This window comes from Nelusetta ayraudi, unplaced genomic scaffold (genome assembly GCF_046127955.1).
Source record: "Nelusetta ayraudi isolate G7.1 ecotype Tasmania unplaced genomic scaffold, CSIRO-AGI_Nayr_v1 ptg000048l, whole genome shotgun sequence".
NCBI lineage: Eukaryota > Metazoa > Chordata > Actinopteri > Tetraodontiformes > Monacanthidae > Nelusetta > Nelusetta ayraudi.
Window position 1 is genome coordinate 4,662,501 of NW_027466098.1, and position 18,625 is coordinate 4,681,125.

The 18,625-nt window shown below is 41.1% G+C and overlaps 2 protein-coding genes across 2 annotated transcripts in view; both read left to right on the forward strand.

Moving 5' to 3' along the window:
• Positions 1 to 1,002, forward strand: part of LOC142895079 (dehydrogenase/reductase SDR family member 13-like) — a 3,710-nt gene extending 2,708 nt beyond the window's left edge. Inside the window, exons 4-5 of the mRNA XM_076035837.1 lie at positions 1 to 114; positions 438 to 1,002. The exon at positions 1 to 114 is cut by the window's left edge and continues 213 nt beyond it. Of these exons, the coding sequence (XP_075891952.1) occupies positions 1 to 114; positions 438 to 697 (374 nt within the window). The 3' untranslated portion in view covers positions 698 to 1,002. The remainder of the gene's footprint in view (positions 115 to 437) is intronic.
• A 6,869-nt stretch (positions 1,003 to 7,871) lies between these two features.
• Positions 7,872 to 15,003, forward strand: LOC142895080 (dehydrogenase/reductase SDR family member 13-like). Its single transcript, XM_076035838.1, has 5 exons — positions 7,872 to 8,045; positions 8,792 to 8,910; positions 9,030 to 9,153; positions 9,861 to 10,187; positions 14,525 to 15,003. The coding sequence occupies exons 1-5, from the start codon at positions 7,919 to 7,921 to the stop codon at positions 14,791 to 14,793; spliced, it is 966 nt and encodes a 321-aa protein (XP_075891953.1). The 5' UTR covers positions 7,872 to 7,918; the 3' UTR covers positions 14,794 to 15,003.
• The last annotated feature ends 3,622 nt before the right edge of the window (positions 15,004 to 18,625 follow it).

The following is an 18,625-nucleotide window of genomic DNA, read 5'->3' on the forward strand; positions in this document are numbered from 1 at the left end:
TCTTTGAGGTCTTCCAGACGTACTCTCACAGCAAGTTGTGTAACGTCCTCTTCACCCATGAGCTGGCCAAGAGACTGCAGGGCACCACGGTCACCTGCTACAGCCTGCATCCAGGTCAGTAACCACAGTCAAAGATAATTCATATTTAATACAGGATGTATTTTACTATGCCGTCTCTACTCTATGGTATATCTAAATATCTAAAATTGCACCCACATTACCAGTGGTATTAAAATCTTACCACGTTACCATTATTGCAATGTGATTCCTGTGATATTGGCAGGGTCACAAAGCATGACAACCCTTGACTGTTGAATTCAAACTCACTAAATTTATTAACTATAGATGGATACAAGTTATTGGTGGGTTTGCCAATCACTCCACAGTTTTTGGCACATGCAAGACTGCAACTAATGATTTCATTTTCACCTTTGCAGGCGCTATCAATTCTGAGTTTGCCAGGAACACAAGTTCCTTACTGCAACTCGTCCTGACACCCATGACTAGTTTTTTCTTCAAGAACACCGTCCAGGGAGCCCAGACAACTCTGCACTGTGCCCTCCAGGAGGGCCTCGAACCACTGAATGGACGCTACTTCTCCAACTGCACTCCAAGAAGTCTCTTTGCCAAGGCCAAGGACGACGTCGCCTCCAAGAAGCTGTGGGAGCTCAGCGAGAGGCTGTCTGGTCTGGCCTGAAGAGATTTAATCAAACCCTCATTTGTTCATTTTGATGCCCGTTTAATCTTCAGGAAAATCATTGCGACCCACCAGACATATTCCTTTCTAAGACAGCAGTAAATTAATGTAAAATACAAGGTCACTAGTACTGTATGTACCAACTCTTTTGTGAATGTTATACTTTGTATTGTATGTGCAGCAAAGTGAAAAAAAGAAAATAACATTTTATAAAATCAAAAAACATGAAAATTATATGTTAGAAACTTTGTTTGAGAGATGAGTCCCAACATGAACATATTTAATCCTATTCTTTTTTTTTTTTTTTAACAATGTTTTGGTCTTGCTGGTTTAGACTAGGGAGGGGTGCATCCAACCACTCCCAAAAGTTGCTGTAATATAAATCCTTGTGTTGATCTGCCACCATTTACAACAGCAACGGCGATGTCGAGCGAGGGTGTGAGGGACCGAGCCAGCAGGCAAACAGGAAACACAGGATTTAATCAAATAAAATTGATTTCGTTATTTTGTTTACGTTCCAACAAAAGTAAACTTAATGAAAGGTCGGGCTCGTAAAAAGAGGTCAACAAAAATTAAAACTACATGCAGCTCAACAGAAGGGTAACAAAAGACTAAACAGACCTCCTTGCCAAACACAACGAAGGCACATACAGTAGCTGATCAGACGACTCAACAAAAAGGGGCAAAAACCGCACTAAATGAAACACTCGCAGCCGCAGCACACGCTCCACCGGTAACGCAAACACAAAAATTCATTATTAGCAAACACACTGTGCTACACTAACAGACAACATCTTTACCAATGTCTTGGATAACAATAAAATGAGTGGACTATTTATAAATGATATCACTGATCACTTACCTGTGTTTATAATATATGATTGTAATGTTTATAAAAACCTTCATGACAATTGCTTACAATATAGAAGGGTCAGGACTGAGGACTCTATGAATACCCTAATGAATGATTTGATTGTATATACAGTAATTGGGATTCGGTATATAATGAAAACGATGTTGATGTAGCATGTGATACATTTCTAAGAATATTCTATTATAATAAAATATTCTAACTATTTTATGATAAAAAAAAAACTGTCCGGTTAGGAGAGTCAACAATAAGCATAAATATAAGAATAATCCTTGGATCTCAAAAAGCTTACAAAATGCTTGTAAAAAAAAGTATACACTATATAGATATTTCTTAACACAAAGAACTGTTGAAGCTGAAATTAAATATAACAAATATAAAAACAAGCTAACCACTATTATGAGGACTTGTAAACAAAAAAAAAGAGTATTATACTAAAATATTAGAACTTAACTAAAACAATATTAAAGGTATTTGGAACATATTCATTCATTCATCTTCTATACCCGCTTATTCCTATTCAGGGTCACGGGGGTCTGCTGGAGCCTATCCCAGCTGTCTTAGGGCGAAGGCAGGGTGACACCCTGGACAAGTCGCCGGTTCATCGCAGGGCCACATAGAGACAAACAACCATTCACACTCACATGCACACCTACGGACAATTTAGAGTGTTCAATTGACCTCACATGCATGTTTTTGGACTGTGGGAGGAAGCCGGAGAACCCGGAGAGAACCCACGCAGACACAGGGAGAACATGCAAACTCCACACAGAAAGGTCCCAGGCCCGGGCCCCGGAATCAAACCCACGACCTTCTTGCTGTGAGGCGGCAGCGCTAACCACTGCTCCACTGTGTCGCCGACTATTTAATATTAAATATAAAAATATCATATTCTGTAGGTACAATAATATTGTAAACTGATTAATTATTGTTATTATTATTATTATTATTATTATTATTATTATCCATCCATTTTCCATACCCGCTTAGTCCCGAGGTCAGGGTCACGGGGGTCTGCTGGAGCCTATCCCAGCTGTCTTAGGGCGAAGGCAGGGGACACCCTGGACAAGTCACCAGTTCATCGCAGGGCCACATAGAGACAAACAACCATTCACACTCACATGCACACCTATGGACAATTTAGAGTGTTCAATTGACCTCATGTTTTTGGAGTGTGGGAGGAAGCCGGAGAACCCGGAGAGAACCCACGCAGACACAGGGAGAACATGCAAACTCCACACAGAAAGGTCCCAGGTCCGGGCCCCGGAATCGAACCCACAACCTTCTTGCTGTGAGGCGGCAGCGCTAACCACTGTGCCACCGTGTCGCCTATTATTATTATCATTATTATTATTATTATTATTATTATTATTATTATTATTATTATTATTATTATTGTTATAATTGTCATAATAATAATAATAATAATAATAATAATAATAATAATAATAATAATAATTTACATTATTATACATGTATATGTATATATACTTATATTACTGTTCCAGTGTTGATATGGAAGAATTCTTGCACTATATTATAATTATTGAGACCTTCGAGAGTTGTTTTCTGTTTTCTGTTTTTCTTTTTTTTTTCTCTCTTCCTGCTGCCTGCTAGTTTCTTTGACCATGTATTTAATTTAGTTCATAAGTTTGTATTTTTATTTGAGTCTAGGGGTAGGTATATATAAGTTTATACTTCTTCCTACCCCTTTTCGAACATGAGCAATATTATTCTCTTGTGTATTTCATTTGTGTTTGCTTATTTATTCTTACCTTGATGTTTTTTTTTTCTTTGTGTTTTGGTTTTGTTTCCTTTTATTCTCTTTCCTTCTTTACATGTTCAAAATCAATCAATCAAATCAAATCCTACAGAAGTTAACCAAATGTGTGCACTCCAAATAGATATTGTGTGTATTGTCAAAAAAATAAAATGTGTGTCCACTAACTCAAACTGTGCGTGAACCTATTTGTGCTTCAAGTAACTCAAATGATTAATTAACTAAATAGACTATAAATGAACTAAATCAACCACCATCAATAAAGTGTGGATGGAGAGGGTTACTGTCCTTGCTGTGTAGCCACAGGCCTGGCCATCACAGGAGGTATAATTGCCATTGAAAAAAATAGAAAAACTGCTTGAGCTTAAAAATTGAAACAGTGAATGTTTTTTTCCCCTCGTGTTTTTAACAAGCATATTTTGTGTCTCCCTCATAACAAAAGGCAGGATTAACAGGCCCAGGCTGTTGCAGTCTTGGCAGCATCCAAGGCACTGCTGCTCGGAGTTCCAGTCAGACTCAGGAGCTCTAATGTCTTTGGTGAACGGTTAGAGTGAGTGGTGAAATTGTGAGAGGATCACTAGTATATTATGACTCACCTGACTCCAACCAACCCGGTCCTCTACCTGTCCATCTTCCGCTCTCATACCAACTAATTCAAGTCCTCTTTCACGAAATCATCAAAGTGGTAAGAAATACAGAGTACTGCAATGATTGCGAACTACTTCAAAATAAATAACCTAGACGAGATGACGAGTGTCGGGTCAGCAGTGTTTGTCAACCATTCGAAACTCTTAATACCTGGTTGGATGTCAAGTTTAGTAAGTAAGCCGCGGCTCATTTTCTGCATGCTCACTCACTGAGAAAGAAAAGCACTTGTGGGAAGAGAAGCCGCGTTACTGTTTGAAGGGATCTCAGCGCTGCAGCAAACTGCCTTTTCCACAGTCCCTTTCACTCAGGGTGGGACTCATATTTGTTGCTTTTGTTCGACCTGGGTGTTCCCTTCAAGGGGAACAAAGCTGGTTCAACTTTAGCCTTGCAGTGCTTTACCCTTGCTTTGTGCTCTTCATCAGTGTTTTTTTTTATTCCTTAATGAAAAGCAGAATAAAGTAGTAATGGCAAAACAGGGTTAATAGTCAGTTATAAGTTATCCAATTATTAGGGGAAAAAAAACCTTTAATGTCCTTTTTTCAACCCTTTAAATTTCAAGTCAAAGGTAAATAAATTATTATCATTTCTGCAAGTAAAATCAAATGGCAAGTCATTCCTGCAGTTTGCAAAAGACACTTAAGGAATTTGGACTTACAACTCAACACTTTGGGGACAAGACAATAAAATAGCACATGCAACTTGCTTATCGTTTATTACCAAATAATATTTCACATATCAAGTTAAAACTTTAACAGCACATTACGAATCTTTTTGTGATACCCGCTTTGGTTTTAAAAAAGCGCAACAGGCGAACTATTAACATCCTTCTTCTTGGGTTGACTTGAATACGCAATAACGTAGATCGATAATCTGTGTGTGTGAAAGAACCCTGTGTAGCGCTGCCATCTCCCCCTTTTATACCAACAAAGAACCTTTGTAAAGAGAGCTTATGCAACAGACAGTAACAGGATCTTAATTCTTATTCCGATGCCCCCCACCCCCCACCCCCCGCCGCTGTTGCCGACACTTTAAGCTTCCAGTTGAACTTCGACCCATGATCCTAGTTACCCATGGTTGTGTTTAACCAGCAGTGCCGTGGTCTCGGATCCGATGGGTCATTGGCTCTTGGTGAAAAATCTTTGAAGGCATTTTGCCACATGCAGCACTTTGAAAGCTATTAGTCATACTGCGATTCGTCAAACCAAGATGAGCACATATGATGACATTGCATTTATGAACTGTTTTTGTGTGAACAGTGTACGTTTACACAGTGTTTTCAGTGTTTCACAAAAGTACACAAGAATGCTAAAAAAAATACCTGCGCTTCAAGTATCGTGTTATCTTTTGGTGTCAAGTGAAATTTGCATAGCTAATCCCTTTATTTGACACTGTCTTCTTTTGCGTCACAGAGTATTACATTGTATTTCAAGTGTTAAACAAATGTACATGAATAATGTTGATATATTTCCTATAGACAAAAGCTCAGTAAACATGTACACAAACATTTGCTGTAGCTCTAGGGAAGGAGTCAGCTGGAGATACATAGGTCACAAGACCGTCATGCAGCACAGTGGGTTCAATCAGCTCGGATAAAAACCGGAACTGCACTGATATTTCAAGTCTAGTCAAGAAGTAAAAATGAATGATGTAATTTTGTCAGCGTGCGTCTTTCAGTCTGTTTGTTCAGTTTGCAGAGACAAAACTGTGGGCTATCGTGTGAAAATTGCCTCGAATGCACCTCCAGGATGATAACCACATTGTTCTGTTGATATTTCCCTGTCTATCAGTTGTAAAGCAGCACTCAAAAGCTTATCCTACTTAATTTTGCCAGCTGCCCCGAGGCGAACCTTGCGCACAATGCTGCTTTAATAAGAGTTGTGCTATTTTTAAGGGCTTCTTTCAAAATGTATATGGGAAAATGTTCTTAATCTAGTAAGTTATCTAGTTACAGTTAACTTGGAAAAGGTGTGTCCAACGGATTCTTCTCCATTCACTGAACTTGAATGTTGAGTCATTATGACTCTACAAAAAGCTCCTGTTTATCTTTTGGTTTTCAATGGAATATGATTTGTAGAATGGAGTGTTTGTGTGTGTGTGTTTGTGTGTGTGTGTGTGTGTGTGTGTGTTTTTCTATTGGAGTACTTGTTTTATTATTTCTGCTACACCCATTACTAATGGATCCTTGTCAGCATCGTGTAACTGACACAATAAATGGAAGCGCTGTAATGCAAACAGAAATGCTTCAGTTGTGCTTTAGACTTTGCTCTTCTTCTCACTAACAAAGACCAGTCAAAGCTGTTATCAGGTTGTGGGGTTAGAGTATAATAATAAGTGCACCTACTTTAAAAACCCAACCGAGTCAAATCCTGTAGGGAAGCGTTTGTTTTTCTCACATAGTCATCAGTTGCGCAAATGTAATGTTCAGTTTTTTTTTCTTATGAAATAAATATTTTGCCCCAGCTTTCTTTCTCCTGCAGCCAGTGTCGCCCAAGAGCACAGGATGTGATTGCCACACTTCATTACTTTATAACAGACATTAGAGATGGCTGGCACAGTACAACAAGCATTTCTACCTCTGCCAGGTCGAGTACAATGGCCATGACTTGCACTCTTAGATCCCCACCCACATGCCAAGAGATATCTCCCCTTTGTACAGACTGCACTTTCTAATACTAGTAGGAAGTAAAAGAGTGTTGCGCTGAAAGGTTTTTATTACTTTTTTTGTTTTTTATTATCCAATGATTTTCGGATTAAATTGGTGCTTTACCTTTCCACTTTGTGCATAATTCCCACCTGTAAGAATATTAACCAAAAATGAAACAACTTTTTTGAATTGACACAAGCATTTTATTGTTTACAAAATATAGACAGACTTGCACTTGAATTGTATTGTCTCCTATGAAGGCATTTGATTTGAATGAGCTAAATATATTATTGAAACAAACACCCAAGATAATGAATATAATGTAAAATATATGATATTTCAGAAATGAATTATTGATTTGATGCTAAGAAATTATTTTCATACAACAAACACAGTTCATATTTTAATGAATGAAGTAATTATTACTATTAAGTATCCTATTCCATGTAATTGATATGCATACACTGTCATTTATTAAATAATGTATGACCACAATGAGAATTGCTCCGCTCCAGAAACAAAGTTTTTAGGCCATCTGCAAGTAGCTCATACTCCATTTACAGTCTTAGCAGCAAAAAGCAAAAACCTGTTTTTGTGTGTGTGTGTGTGTGTGTGTGTGTGTGTGTGTGTGTGTGTGTGTGTGTGTGTGTGTGTGTTTTTGTTTGCTTTTGTGACCTATAACTGATCGTCGTTGATATAGAGCACAGTTGCGTTACAGGACAGTTCAGAGTAGATCTTCTCCTGAGGGGACTGATATTCCTGTATCCAAATAAATGGCGACATCTACCGGTTGTTCAACGCATCTACAGTCGATTTTTGTGGCGGAAAAGTAACGTGAGCAATCTTCCCTCTTTCCAATTGGCCAGGATCTGTTTGCCCATGCCATTGGACAACCATTTTGATGAATATATTTGATTGGCTAAAACGAGAAAAAGCGCCAGGATGAGCCAATCAAAAATGAAACGTATCAACCCGGAAGCTAAAGCGGAAGTTCTTAAAAGCTCACAGTTTTTGTGGTCCTTCAACGTAAATTCCTCACATAAACGCATGTAAAACACATTATCAATAAAAAACAAACAAATAAACAAACAAAATACTACCACTATTACTATAACATACAAAGGGGCTTGGTTCAACGTCTATGAATTATTCTATTTAATTTATTTTACTTTTAAAGTAAAAAATACACTTAATTTGAAGGCGTTGACAGACCAGTAACTGTTCTATCTCGACGCTGTTATTGTACGTTTGAAATAGCGTGGTGACTTCAGTCCAGCGATGTTAACGCTGTTGAGCGTCATAGCAGCAGTTGTTTTCCTTTATGTGGTTGTGTACTACGTTGTGTTTAGAGGGGCGAGATGCTCCAGCTCGGCGAAGTTGAAGGGGAAGACGGTCATTGTTACAGGTAACGACTCTCAACCTGTCAACACCAGCAACAAACACAATGTGTTGTCGATGCTGTAGCTGGCTAACATTATTTCATTTAAGTTGCCCATCTAGAATGCTAAAACAGGTACTGTGACCGAAAAAACATAATTTTACATGCGGTTTACCTCGGCACAATTTACTCCTGTCTTGTTTTAAGTTTCCATTTAATTCCCGGTTAAAAAAAAAAAAAAAAAAAAAACTGTAGCAAACACGCTCAACTATGTACTGTATTGTATACTTGTTGTATTTGTTGAATGAAGTCGCATTCAAACAAATAATGTAACTTCTTACTAGTCTTGAGAAGTTCTTCAAGACTAATGTCTAAACGTTTAATGTCTAAACGTTTTTGAAGTCACTAAAAATCCTCTTATATCCCCCTTTTGACACATATTGACACAAGTGTTTTACTGATTGCCCAAAAGAAGGGACATACAGCTTAATGTTTTAGTAATTTCTTGTCATTTTCAAAGGGTCTCATTTTTTCCCGCCATGAAGGGATTTACTTCACGTGCTTTGTAAACAAATTGATTTAGTTTGCTAACTGAAACCACTTTTGAATGAAAAAAAAACAAAAAAAAACTGAAAATGGACTCTGTGACTTCATTATATATATTTTCCAACTAGAATTACTTGGTTTGTGTCATTCAGGTTATGCTCATTGTATTGTTACAGGTAGTTGTGGCCATCACAGCTGATTGTTACTGGTCCATTTCCCTTGCACAGGAAGCAACACTGGCATTGGTAAGGCCACAGCTCTGGGTTTGGCCAAGAAAGGAGCCCGCGTGATCCTGGCCTGCCGCAATAAGAAGAAAGCAGAGGCTGCTGCTTTTGACATTCGCAAGGTAGGTCCAATGATAATAGAGGAGTCTCCACAGTGAAGATATGGAAATAGATTTGTTTATCTCAGTGTGTCTTTAAAGGTCTTTAAAGATCCCACTAACCAAGCATCAATGTCCTCCAGGAGAGTGGGAACAGTCAGGTGGTGTTTATGCTGCTGGATCTGGCCAGTCTCAAGTCTGTTCGCATGTTTGCTGAAAACTTTCTGAAGAGTGAACCCAGGTTGGACATACTTATTAACAATGCAGGTAACGATGTTACAACATTATGTCGTGTTTAACTGATGGCTTTGTCATGAAGTCTGGCATTTTTTGTTAACTGACACACTCACTAGAGTGATTTTAAATCCACTGGACTTTTCATATACTGTATCCATCTGGCATAGAGACAGTAAGTGAAACCATATTTTCCACCAAGGAAGGTATTCTGCACTACTTCTTATTCTTCTCTTAATTTGAAAATCCCTTCTTGAACTGTTGAAACCACTACCATCGCGAAAAGCAGCAATTAAAAAAAAACTGTCGCAAGCGCAGCGATTGATCTCAAATGACTGAGACACCCAGAAATAAGTGGGAACTTATTGACGATGGAACAGTAAGCTGTGATGATCCAGCTGCATCTGTGATTTCTTGGTGAAACTGCATGTGTCCCAGGAGCGCTGGCTGCCTTTTCCCCTCCAGTGATGGCGACAAACACAAAAGGTTCTCAAGTGAACTTAAATTAAAATGGTAGAATTATATTTTTTTTTACTAGTATCAACACCACAGCACAGAAACAGATAGATGTCAGACAAGGTAAGTGAACTCTGAGAAGACAACAAAAGTGTAACTTGTATTCACTGCAAATACTTGTGCAAACATCAGCATCAGCTGCTGCATGCAGGCCTAAAACAGCAGTAGTTCTGGCACATATTGTCAAAAGTATAATTTTGCGCTGTAAAACTTCTCCGCTCCAGGTGTAATGGGTCCCGGCCGCACTGCGGAGGGCTTCGGTGTGGCATTTGGGGTAAACCACTTGGGTCATTTTCTGCTCACTAACCTCCTCCTGGAGCGGCTGCAGCAGTGCAGGCCCAGCCGTGTGGTCACTGTGGCTGCACTCCTGCATCTCTTCGGCAACGTTGATTTCCCACTGCTGGATTCCAAGAAGGACTTGGTGTCCGCTCAGTCCACGTGGAGCAACTTTCAAGCCTACTGCAGTAGCAAGCTGTGCAATGTTCTGTTCACCAGAGAGCTGGCCAACAGGCTGGAGGGCACCGGTGTCACCTGCTACAGCCTCCACCCAGGTAGGCCGGCATTTCTTGTGTTCACAGTGTATTACCATGGTGTTATTAAAGCATTTTTGTGCCTTTTGTGACACTCTTTGAGGTGATTCTGAGATGTTTTTTGCGAAAATGAAATCTGAGAGCCAATAAAAAATTAACAATCATAACCATCCAAGCACAGATGCAGTAGTAGAACGACTGTAGACAATGTTTTTTTATTTTAATTAATTCAGGCATGCCACTCAAGTACATGGCATTGTATATTCTACGAAAAAAAACAAAACTTAAAGTTAACTACCGCGCCATCTGTTTTTAAACATATTCAACTGCACTAACACCAACACACAGTACATAAATGAATGAATGAATGAATGAATGAATAAATAAATATAAAAAATTTACCAAGCGCAGCAACATTAAAAGACAAAATATAAATAGATAAATAGCAATAATACACTCAAAAGATCCAAAGATTATAACTTCAGGTAAATTTATATTATATAATAACTCTTTCAGTTCATTTCATATACCAATACTGGCCTTTTTGATCTATTTACAAGGATACCTAAATGAATAAATAAATGCTTAATAGACAACTAAATTCATAAATGGTCAAATGTAGACATTCTAAGGCAACAGGACAGCATTGACTGTTCCTTTAAGTTTTTCAGTCGACCTGAAGGAGCTGTGGGACGAAACCAAACAAAACCTTGCCATTCTGCGGAGAGTGGATAGGATCAGAAGGAGGAGGAAGAGGAGAGAGAAGGAGAGAACCAACTTCTCCAGTGACCCCTACAAGCATGCCCGACAGTTGCTGGAGGAGAAGAGGAGCGGGAGGCTGGAGATCAGCAAGGAGGAGTTGGAGCAACATCTGAAAAGCCAGTACAGTGACAACAGCCGAGCCATGCCACTGGGCTCTCCAGGCTATGTGCCGCAGCCACCCCCTCCAATTCTGCCGTTCGACTCCACCCCACCCAGGCTGCGAGAATTGGAAGAGGTTGTCAAGAAAGCGCGGTCTGCGTCTGCCCCCGGGCCTAATGGGCTTCCCTACAAGCTGTACAAGAACTGCCCTGGGGTGACGGAGGTGCTGTGGAAACTCATGAAGACAGTTTGGAAGAAGCAGCATGTTCCAGCCGAGTGGCAGCAAGCGGTTGGCCCCAAACCATCACCCTGTTCAGAAGCATTGCCTTGTTGAATGTGGGGGGGAAGATTTTCTTCTCTATTCCGTCAAGGAGAATGACCACCTTCCTCTCCTCGAATGGATACGTCGACACAAGCTGTCAGAAGGCCGGAATCCCAGGCTCCCCCGGTTGTATCGAGCACTCGTCTTTCATCTGGGATCAGATCCAGCGTGCAAAGAGAGGGAAGACCGACCTGCACGTGGTGTGGTTGGATCTCGCCAATGCGTACGGGTCAGTGCCGCACAAGTTGGTCGACTTCGCGCTGAGTTTCTTCCACATCCCGGGTTGTATACAGAGCATTGGCAAATACTTCAGCAACCTGCACATGTGCTTCACTCTGAAGGACTACACGACAGAATGGCAACGACTGGAGCGCGGAATCGCCATGGGATGTGCCATCTCTCCTATCCTGTTCGTGATTGCGTTCGAAGTGATCCTCAGAGGAGCCAGGCAGGTAGTCGGGGGTATCAAGCTACCTTCAGGCGAGAGGCTTCCGCCATTGAGGAGCGATATGGACGACGTGACAAGCATTCTGCAAACGGCTCCTTGTACGATCAGGCTCCTCAAGCGCCTTGATGAACTCCTCACATGGGCAAGGATGAAGATCAAGGCGGGAAAATCAAGAAGTCTCTCAATAAGGAAGGGTGTACCAGAAAACGAGAAACGAGAAACCATGAAGAAGTCTGGGAAGACAATACACCAAGCAACAACTGGAGAGGGGCTGGCGAAGATGATGAGGCCGCTAAAGATCAGCGAGATTCCCATAACATCGGTTAGCAGCATGGACAGCTGCTGCTTTTCAGATGCAGGCCTCTTTGGCCGGAACAGGCTGGGGCTCCCGCTCAAGCCCATCTCCCTAGGGTACAAGCAAGAGAAGGCACGGCTTGTACTGGAGCTGAAAGACTCAGCGGACCCCCTCATAAGGAGTGCAAAAGTCACCATCCGCACAGGCCGTAAATGGAATGTGCAGGCTGAGGTAGACCACGCCGTCTCAACGCTGCGACACAGAGAGGTGATGGGGGCGGTACATACCAGTCGTGCCGGCCTAGGCTGGGGAGAGCCGCAGCAGTTCTGGTCAAAAGCGAGCAAGAAGCAGCAAAAGACCATGGTGGTAGAGGAAGTCACCAGGCTGGACCAGGAACACCTCCACGTAAAGGCGATCCCAGGGCAACCAAGGGGCGTGGACACGATGGGAAGCCACTGTAGACAGGCACATCACCTGGGCAGACATCTGGAGGGTGCCACAAGCCAGGCTTAGCTTCCTGTTGAAAGCGACCTATGATACTCTCCCATGCCCCTGGAACCTCTCCCAATGGTTTGGAGAGGAAGTCAGCTGTCCTCTGTGTGGCAGCGCCAAGGCAAACCTCCAGCATATGCTGTCAGGTTGTAAGGTGGCGCTGACCCAGGGACGCTTTAGGTGGCACCATGACCAAGTCTTGTCCAAGCTGGCTGAGGTCCTGGAGAGTGGGAGGGTAGCAGCAAACCGTGCCCCTGCAGTGACAAAGCCAGCCGTGACCGGGTTCTTGAAGCCCGGGAGCACACCCCAGCCTCCTACCCAGAAGAGGAGCAGCACCCTCACACCGGGGAAAGAATGGCAGATGATGGTAGACCTCAAAAAGCAGTTGGTCTTCCCACGAGAGATCCTAACAACTACTCTCTGGCCAGACATCGTCATGTGGTCGTCGGTGGAAAAAAGGGTCCTCCTAATCGAGCTAACCATCCCCTGGGAAGAGGGCATGACCGTAGCGCATGAGAGGAAGTACCTCAAGTACACCGAGCTGGCAGTGTAGTGCCAAGAGGCTGGGTGGAAAGCCAGGATTCACCGTGTGGAAGTTGGGTGCCGGGGCTTCGTCGGCAGATCAGCAGTCCAGCTGCTCCGGGATGTAGGCGTGGCAGGAGCAAATCTGCGAAGAGCCGTGAAGGAGCTCGGAGAAGAGGCAGAAAGATCACGCTATTGGCTATGGCTCTGGAGGAGGGATAGCGGTTGGGGATCAACACCACTGTAAAGGCAGCTGCAGGGGGTGGCGGGGAGACGTCCCCAACAACCCACCGGCCCCCCCCGCTGGGACGTGTACTGGTATAGGGGGCGAAACATCAGTGAACGGCGATCTCCAGCTGACGACCCTGCAGCTGACCCAACGGCACCGGCGGAGGTGCGTCAGGCAGTGATGCCACAGCAGGAAGAACATCTCACCTGTACAATCATCTTTTGAAGCATTAACACAATTACACAATAATTGAGGCAAAACCTTCTTCAAACTAACATTATGTCCTACCAATTGCCATGTTGCAACTGCAGTACATTTTTAAGTTAAATTTGCATTTATGATTTACTATTTACTTTTCTATCCTCTCTTATGCATTTCTACATGCATCCATATGTTTCTTACTTTAATTTCTTTCATTGTGCATTTTCAAGATTTGCATTTATAGTTTGATCAAAAAAAAAAAAAAATTATTAATTCATTCAAATAAACTTTTTTTTGCTCATGAGCATCTCAGCTGATGGAAACGACAGTTGAATAATTGCTGACATAGTGAACGTGGACTATATCTCCAAACAGCTGACGTATGAGAGTAAATGTCAATTGACAAAGAAGAGAATTTTGGTCTGATGACCCCATCTCCATTTCTTTTTTTTCTTTTTGAAATGTGATTTGTTGTTTCCTGCTGTTTGTGTGTAAAAGTCGCATACCAACCACACCTGCTAGCAATACAAATCTCTACAAAAGAGTTTATTTGCTTGTGCCCAGTTAAAACATGCCTGAGTCATGCGTGCCTTGTGACAAATTGAGTAATAAAAAGAACAAAAACTGAAAAAAACCAAAACAAAACACACTTTTCCTTCAAGTTTATAGAATTTAATGATCAGGTAAAAAATAAAAAAATAAAAAACAAAACTCTACATCCTGCTTGATGGTTATCGATCGACACATTGGACATCTAACAAGTGAGAAGAACCTCTGGTGCAGTAAGGATAGCATAGCATGTAAGGCTGAAGAGGTTTTTTTTTTCTGCCCCGTGCTTCAGTGTCTTTATATGTGTTGCATGAGGTTGGCCACATCTAATCACTGATGCCAGATGAGAATCTTAACACGGGTTGCGTCATCAGTACACGGCAAAACCCTCCTTCGAGTCAAGCGGTCTTCACCCAAACACTTTTATTGTCCATCCCAGGGGTTATCTACACAGAGCTGTGTCGCAGTCTAAGTCTTTGGCTGCAGCTCATCATGATGCCTTTTGCCAAGCTGTTTCTGCTGGACCCTGATGCGGGGTCCCAGACCACCCTGTACTGTGCCCTACAAGAGGGCCTGGAGCCGCTCAGCGGGCGCTACTTCTCTAACTGCGCACTGCAACAAGTGGGACCCAAAGGACGAGACGACGCCCTTGCAAAGAAGCTGTGGGAAGTGAGTGAGAGGTTCACAGACTTAACTGTAAGAGACTGAGAAAAACTCCAGGCACTGTTTGAACTGTTTGAACTGTCTGTGTGCTTTTCGGAGAACTCGGGGAAGGAAGTCATTTGTTTCCGATACGTCAAGTACCATCTTTATCGTATAAAATGTGTCATGATGGGAATATGTAAATGTGTTTGTTAACCCCTGTCGAATAAGAATTTATGTCCCCAGCTGGGACAGACAATAAAGTATTCTATTCTATTCTAAAAACTTAATTGTGAAATTAAAGATTCCCTAAAAGAAATTGTTCATAGCTAGACTTTCTAACAGAAAGCAGAATACAACTAAGTGGCTGCTTAATATTTCTGCTAAAAAATAAGTCTCAATGCGTCATGTAACCAATCTTGATATTTATTGAGTATTTATTGATAGGTTGGTTGTTTGTTGATTTTAGTTGTAGATATTTGTATTAATTTTCATTTGATTTAGTTTTTGTTCAGTTGACAGTTCAAAACAAGATCAAGTATTTGATCCACTTTTGTATAATTTATCGAATCAACGGACTTAAATTACAGTTGAAATATTTGAATACCAAAAAAATAAAATAAAAAGAATGTTCTACTATTTTTGTTTTTACATATGTATTTCACCCCTGTCTTATTTTTTACATGGCCTTTTACTCAATATCTATCTATAAGAACTAATGTAGATGCACTAGTTTTAATGTTAAAGAAGTGTTTTTTTTAATCAGATTTTAACAATAAAAAATGGACATGTTACATAGTATGAAAAGCTCTGGATTATCAGGTTGATAATCTGTTCATGTAGTAAAAAACAAAATAAAAAACCCTGCTCAAATAAATATAACAAACCAAAACATTGAAATAGAACACTTTAGTTTCTACTTTTTTTGAGTTATGGTTTATTATCATATTTAATATTTTTTATATCTAGGTGGGTGGCATGTTTACAGTCACGTAAGTGGCAAAATATATCAACAAGTAAAGGCACACTGGCTTCTGAAAATAAATAAAATAAATGAAAAATGAAAATGTACAATGGTTTCCAAACTGAGAAAAACTAAAAAAGAAATATGTGTTGATAACCAGAATAAAGCAGACTTGTTTATCTTGTTCCAGTCTGATAAAATAGGAAATATACGGATGGTGCAACCATACGTGTGATTTAGCGCTTAATAAATTGAAGTTGGTAGATTGATTAAACTAAAAACTGAAGGACATCAACTATATGCCACAGACTGCCACAATAAGAAGCAACCATGATTTAAAATCCCCCCCCAAAAATCTGTGTCATCGTGATATTGCATGTTTGATCCAAAATCTTTCGAGCATAGTTGAAGAGTGAGTGCTCTGGAAGTTGAGTGTGTCTGGTATATCCACAGGGGGGCAGTAGCGCAGCACAGCTCCACCTCCAGAAACGCATGGCGTCTATTCATGCTGCTCCTTGTCTGTTGTTGCTTGGAGCAAGGTTGTTGAGGACCTTAACCCAGCAGACCTATGGATTCTGTTCATTATGAGCACTGATTATTAACACGGGTTGGCATGAACGCAGGGTCAGCTGTGTGTGTTAAGAGAGGCGCTCTTGTAATTACTCAGTAGGACATTCTTCTGCTCAGGCTTCGCCTTTAACCTCGGTGTTGGTGGGGAGGAACACACTTCCACGATCGATTCCTATCTCCTCCACGCCTTAAGCCATCCCTCTGTCCCTTTTGCCTCGCCCCTCAACCCCCCACACCCCCAATCGCTGCCTGCGCGGCATGCTGAAAGGACCTGCGCTAAACTTCAATCTTCCTTGAGTTGCAGCTTTAATGACAATCTTTTCTTTATCCAGTCACAGTTCAGCACTGCACCTCGCCACTTCTAGAAAATCCGTTGGTGGGTCCCAAGAAGGTTGTGACGTTCAACATCAGCCACAAACACAAAGGCAAACTTTCACCTATGCAATGGCCTCTTGATGGCTTGAAATGAAGGCCACCCTAAGCAATCAGACGTGGACACCAGACGTTGTTTGTGAAAAGGGTTTTAGAAAATAAGTTTTGCAAATGGCACTTTGCCTTGAGAAGAGTTCAACAACCATCGCTCCAGTCAACGCCACGGTAAACCCTTGATGGAAATGAAAATTATGAAGCCCCATCTGAGTATTGGTGATATTGCAATAGCATAAAAAAGTTTCCATTTTCTTGAGCAAGCAGTTTGTCATTCCTGTATTCTAGTGATAACTTGACATCCCAGATATGCCATATGTCTCAATCTGAAAGTATATATTTATACCAAAACTGCTGCTAAAGTCTTCTCCATGCTAGTCTTATTAGCATCAGCAAGGCATGCAATTACATCGTCCTTCATCTTCTTCTGTTGTTCTGAAAGATATGAGTCTCTTTTTTTTTAGTGCCTGGAACACGCACTCTGTCACCTCGGTCTCCCTTTCAACAGAAAGTGTCAACAATGAGAAGAGTAATATATGTAAGATATAAGATGCAAGACAAAGGTTTACACCAGAGAACTACCTAGACGGCAGATGGCAACTTTTTGCAATTTGTCCTATGTGTTGATGCAGAGGTGGAAGAGCCACTTGGATGGATAGATGCTCTGTGCCTTCTGTGTCTATAATTATGTGATCGATAATAGCTGCGTTCTAGTGTTTGCAGATTTCAGCATGATGTCCATCGGACTAGCAGACGACTGGTAACTGACTGGTAACTAAATGGATGAAATTGTCAGACTTGGAACTATTTTATCAATTGCTAGACATTACATTTTCTGTGAACACCCATCTAAATGTCTTGATATGTCAATAATAAAAAGTTGGTATTAAAATTTCCATACATTTACAGCTAATGAACTCAGCCATGAGTGGTAGGTATGCAAATATTATACACTGGCATATGTTAAAAAAATTAAAAAGAAACAGACCATCAAAGGCTGAGATGGCATGAGGTGTGTTGCAGGGCTTCCCTGTAGTGTCATCAGATAAGAAAGCAGTGTTGTTTCAGGCCAAAGGTCTGCCACTCTGATGCGTACTCTCCTTCACCTTGATCTATAGTTCATAGACGTTCTGTCAGTCTGGCTCTACTCTCTTGTTTGAGAGGCAGCCCATTGATGACTCTCGTGCAGTGTTTGCTTTCAGCAGACTCCACACTGCTGCAGAACTCAGCGACTGGATTAGTGCATCAATTAGGCCTCCACTAGATCCATTTTGCCACGCTGATTGATTCAGATACTGCAGGGAGAGAGCCAGGTGTTCGTGCAAGGATGACATCGAGGTATCAGAGTGAAGAAAATAATGTTTTTGTCTGCTCTTATGGATGTTTTGACAGGTTTTGATGTTTTTGTTTTTGTTTTCTTGGAGGGAATCTTAATTTTCTATGTTGCTGCCAGGGAACATTGACAATAGCCATACAACTGAAATTTCAACTGTAAAATCTGCCATAACCATCTTGCCAACCTCCAACAGAAAGCATTTTCAGTCAGTCAGAGGATTACAGTGAATTTCATAGGTAATGATCGGAAATCAAAGACTGCTACTGCTTGTCAAAATTCACCTGGTAAAGTAAGTAAAGTAATAATGAAATGGAGTGTAGCTGCGAATAAACAGTCTGGTATGGCTGCTGCAGTAATGGCAGGTTTTATCACAACCATTTGGCATTTTCACATTCATTATGCACCATTCAATATGGTATGTCAGGATAAGTGCAACTCTTCACTCAAATGAAGTATAAAAAAAATAAATAATGCAGTGGTGGTGCTTTTAATAAAGAGAAAAATACTTTGCAAGTAACGAGAATGATCGCGCACCAGTGTGCCTTATTATTTGAAGGACAGAGACCCAAAGAGGCCAAACCTCAGGAAACTGTGTGATGTAT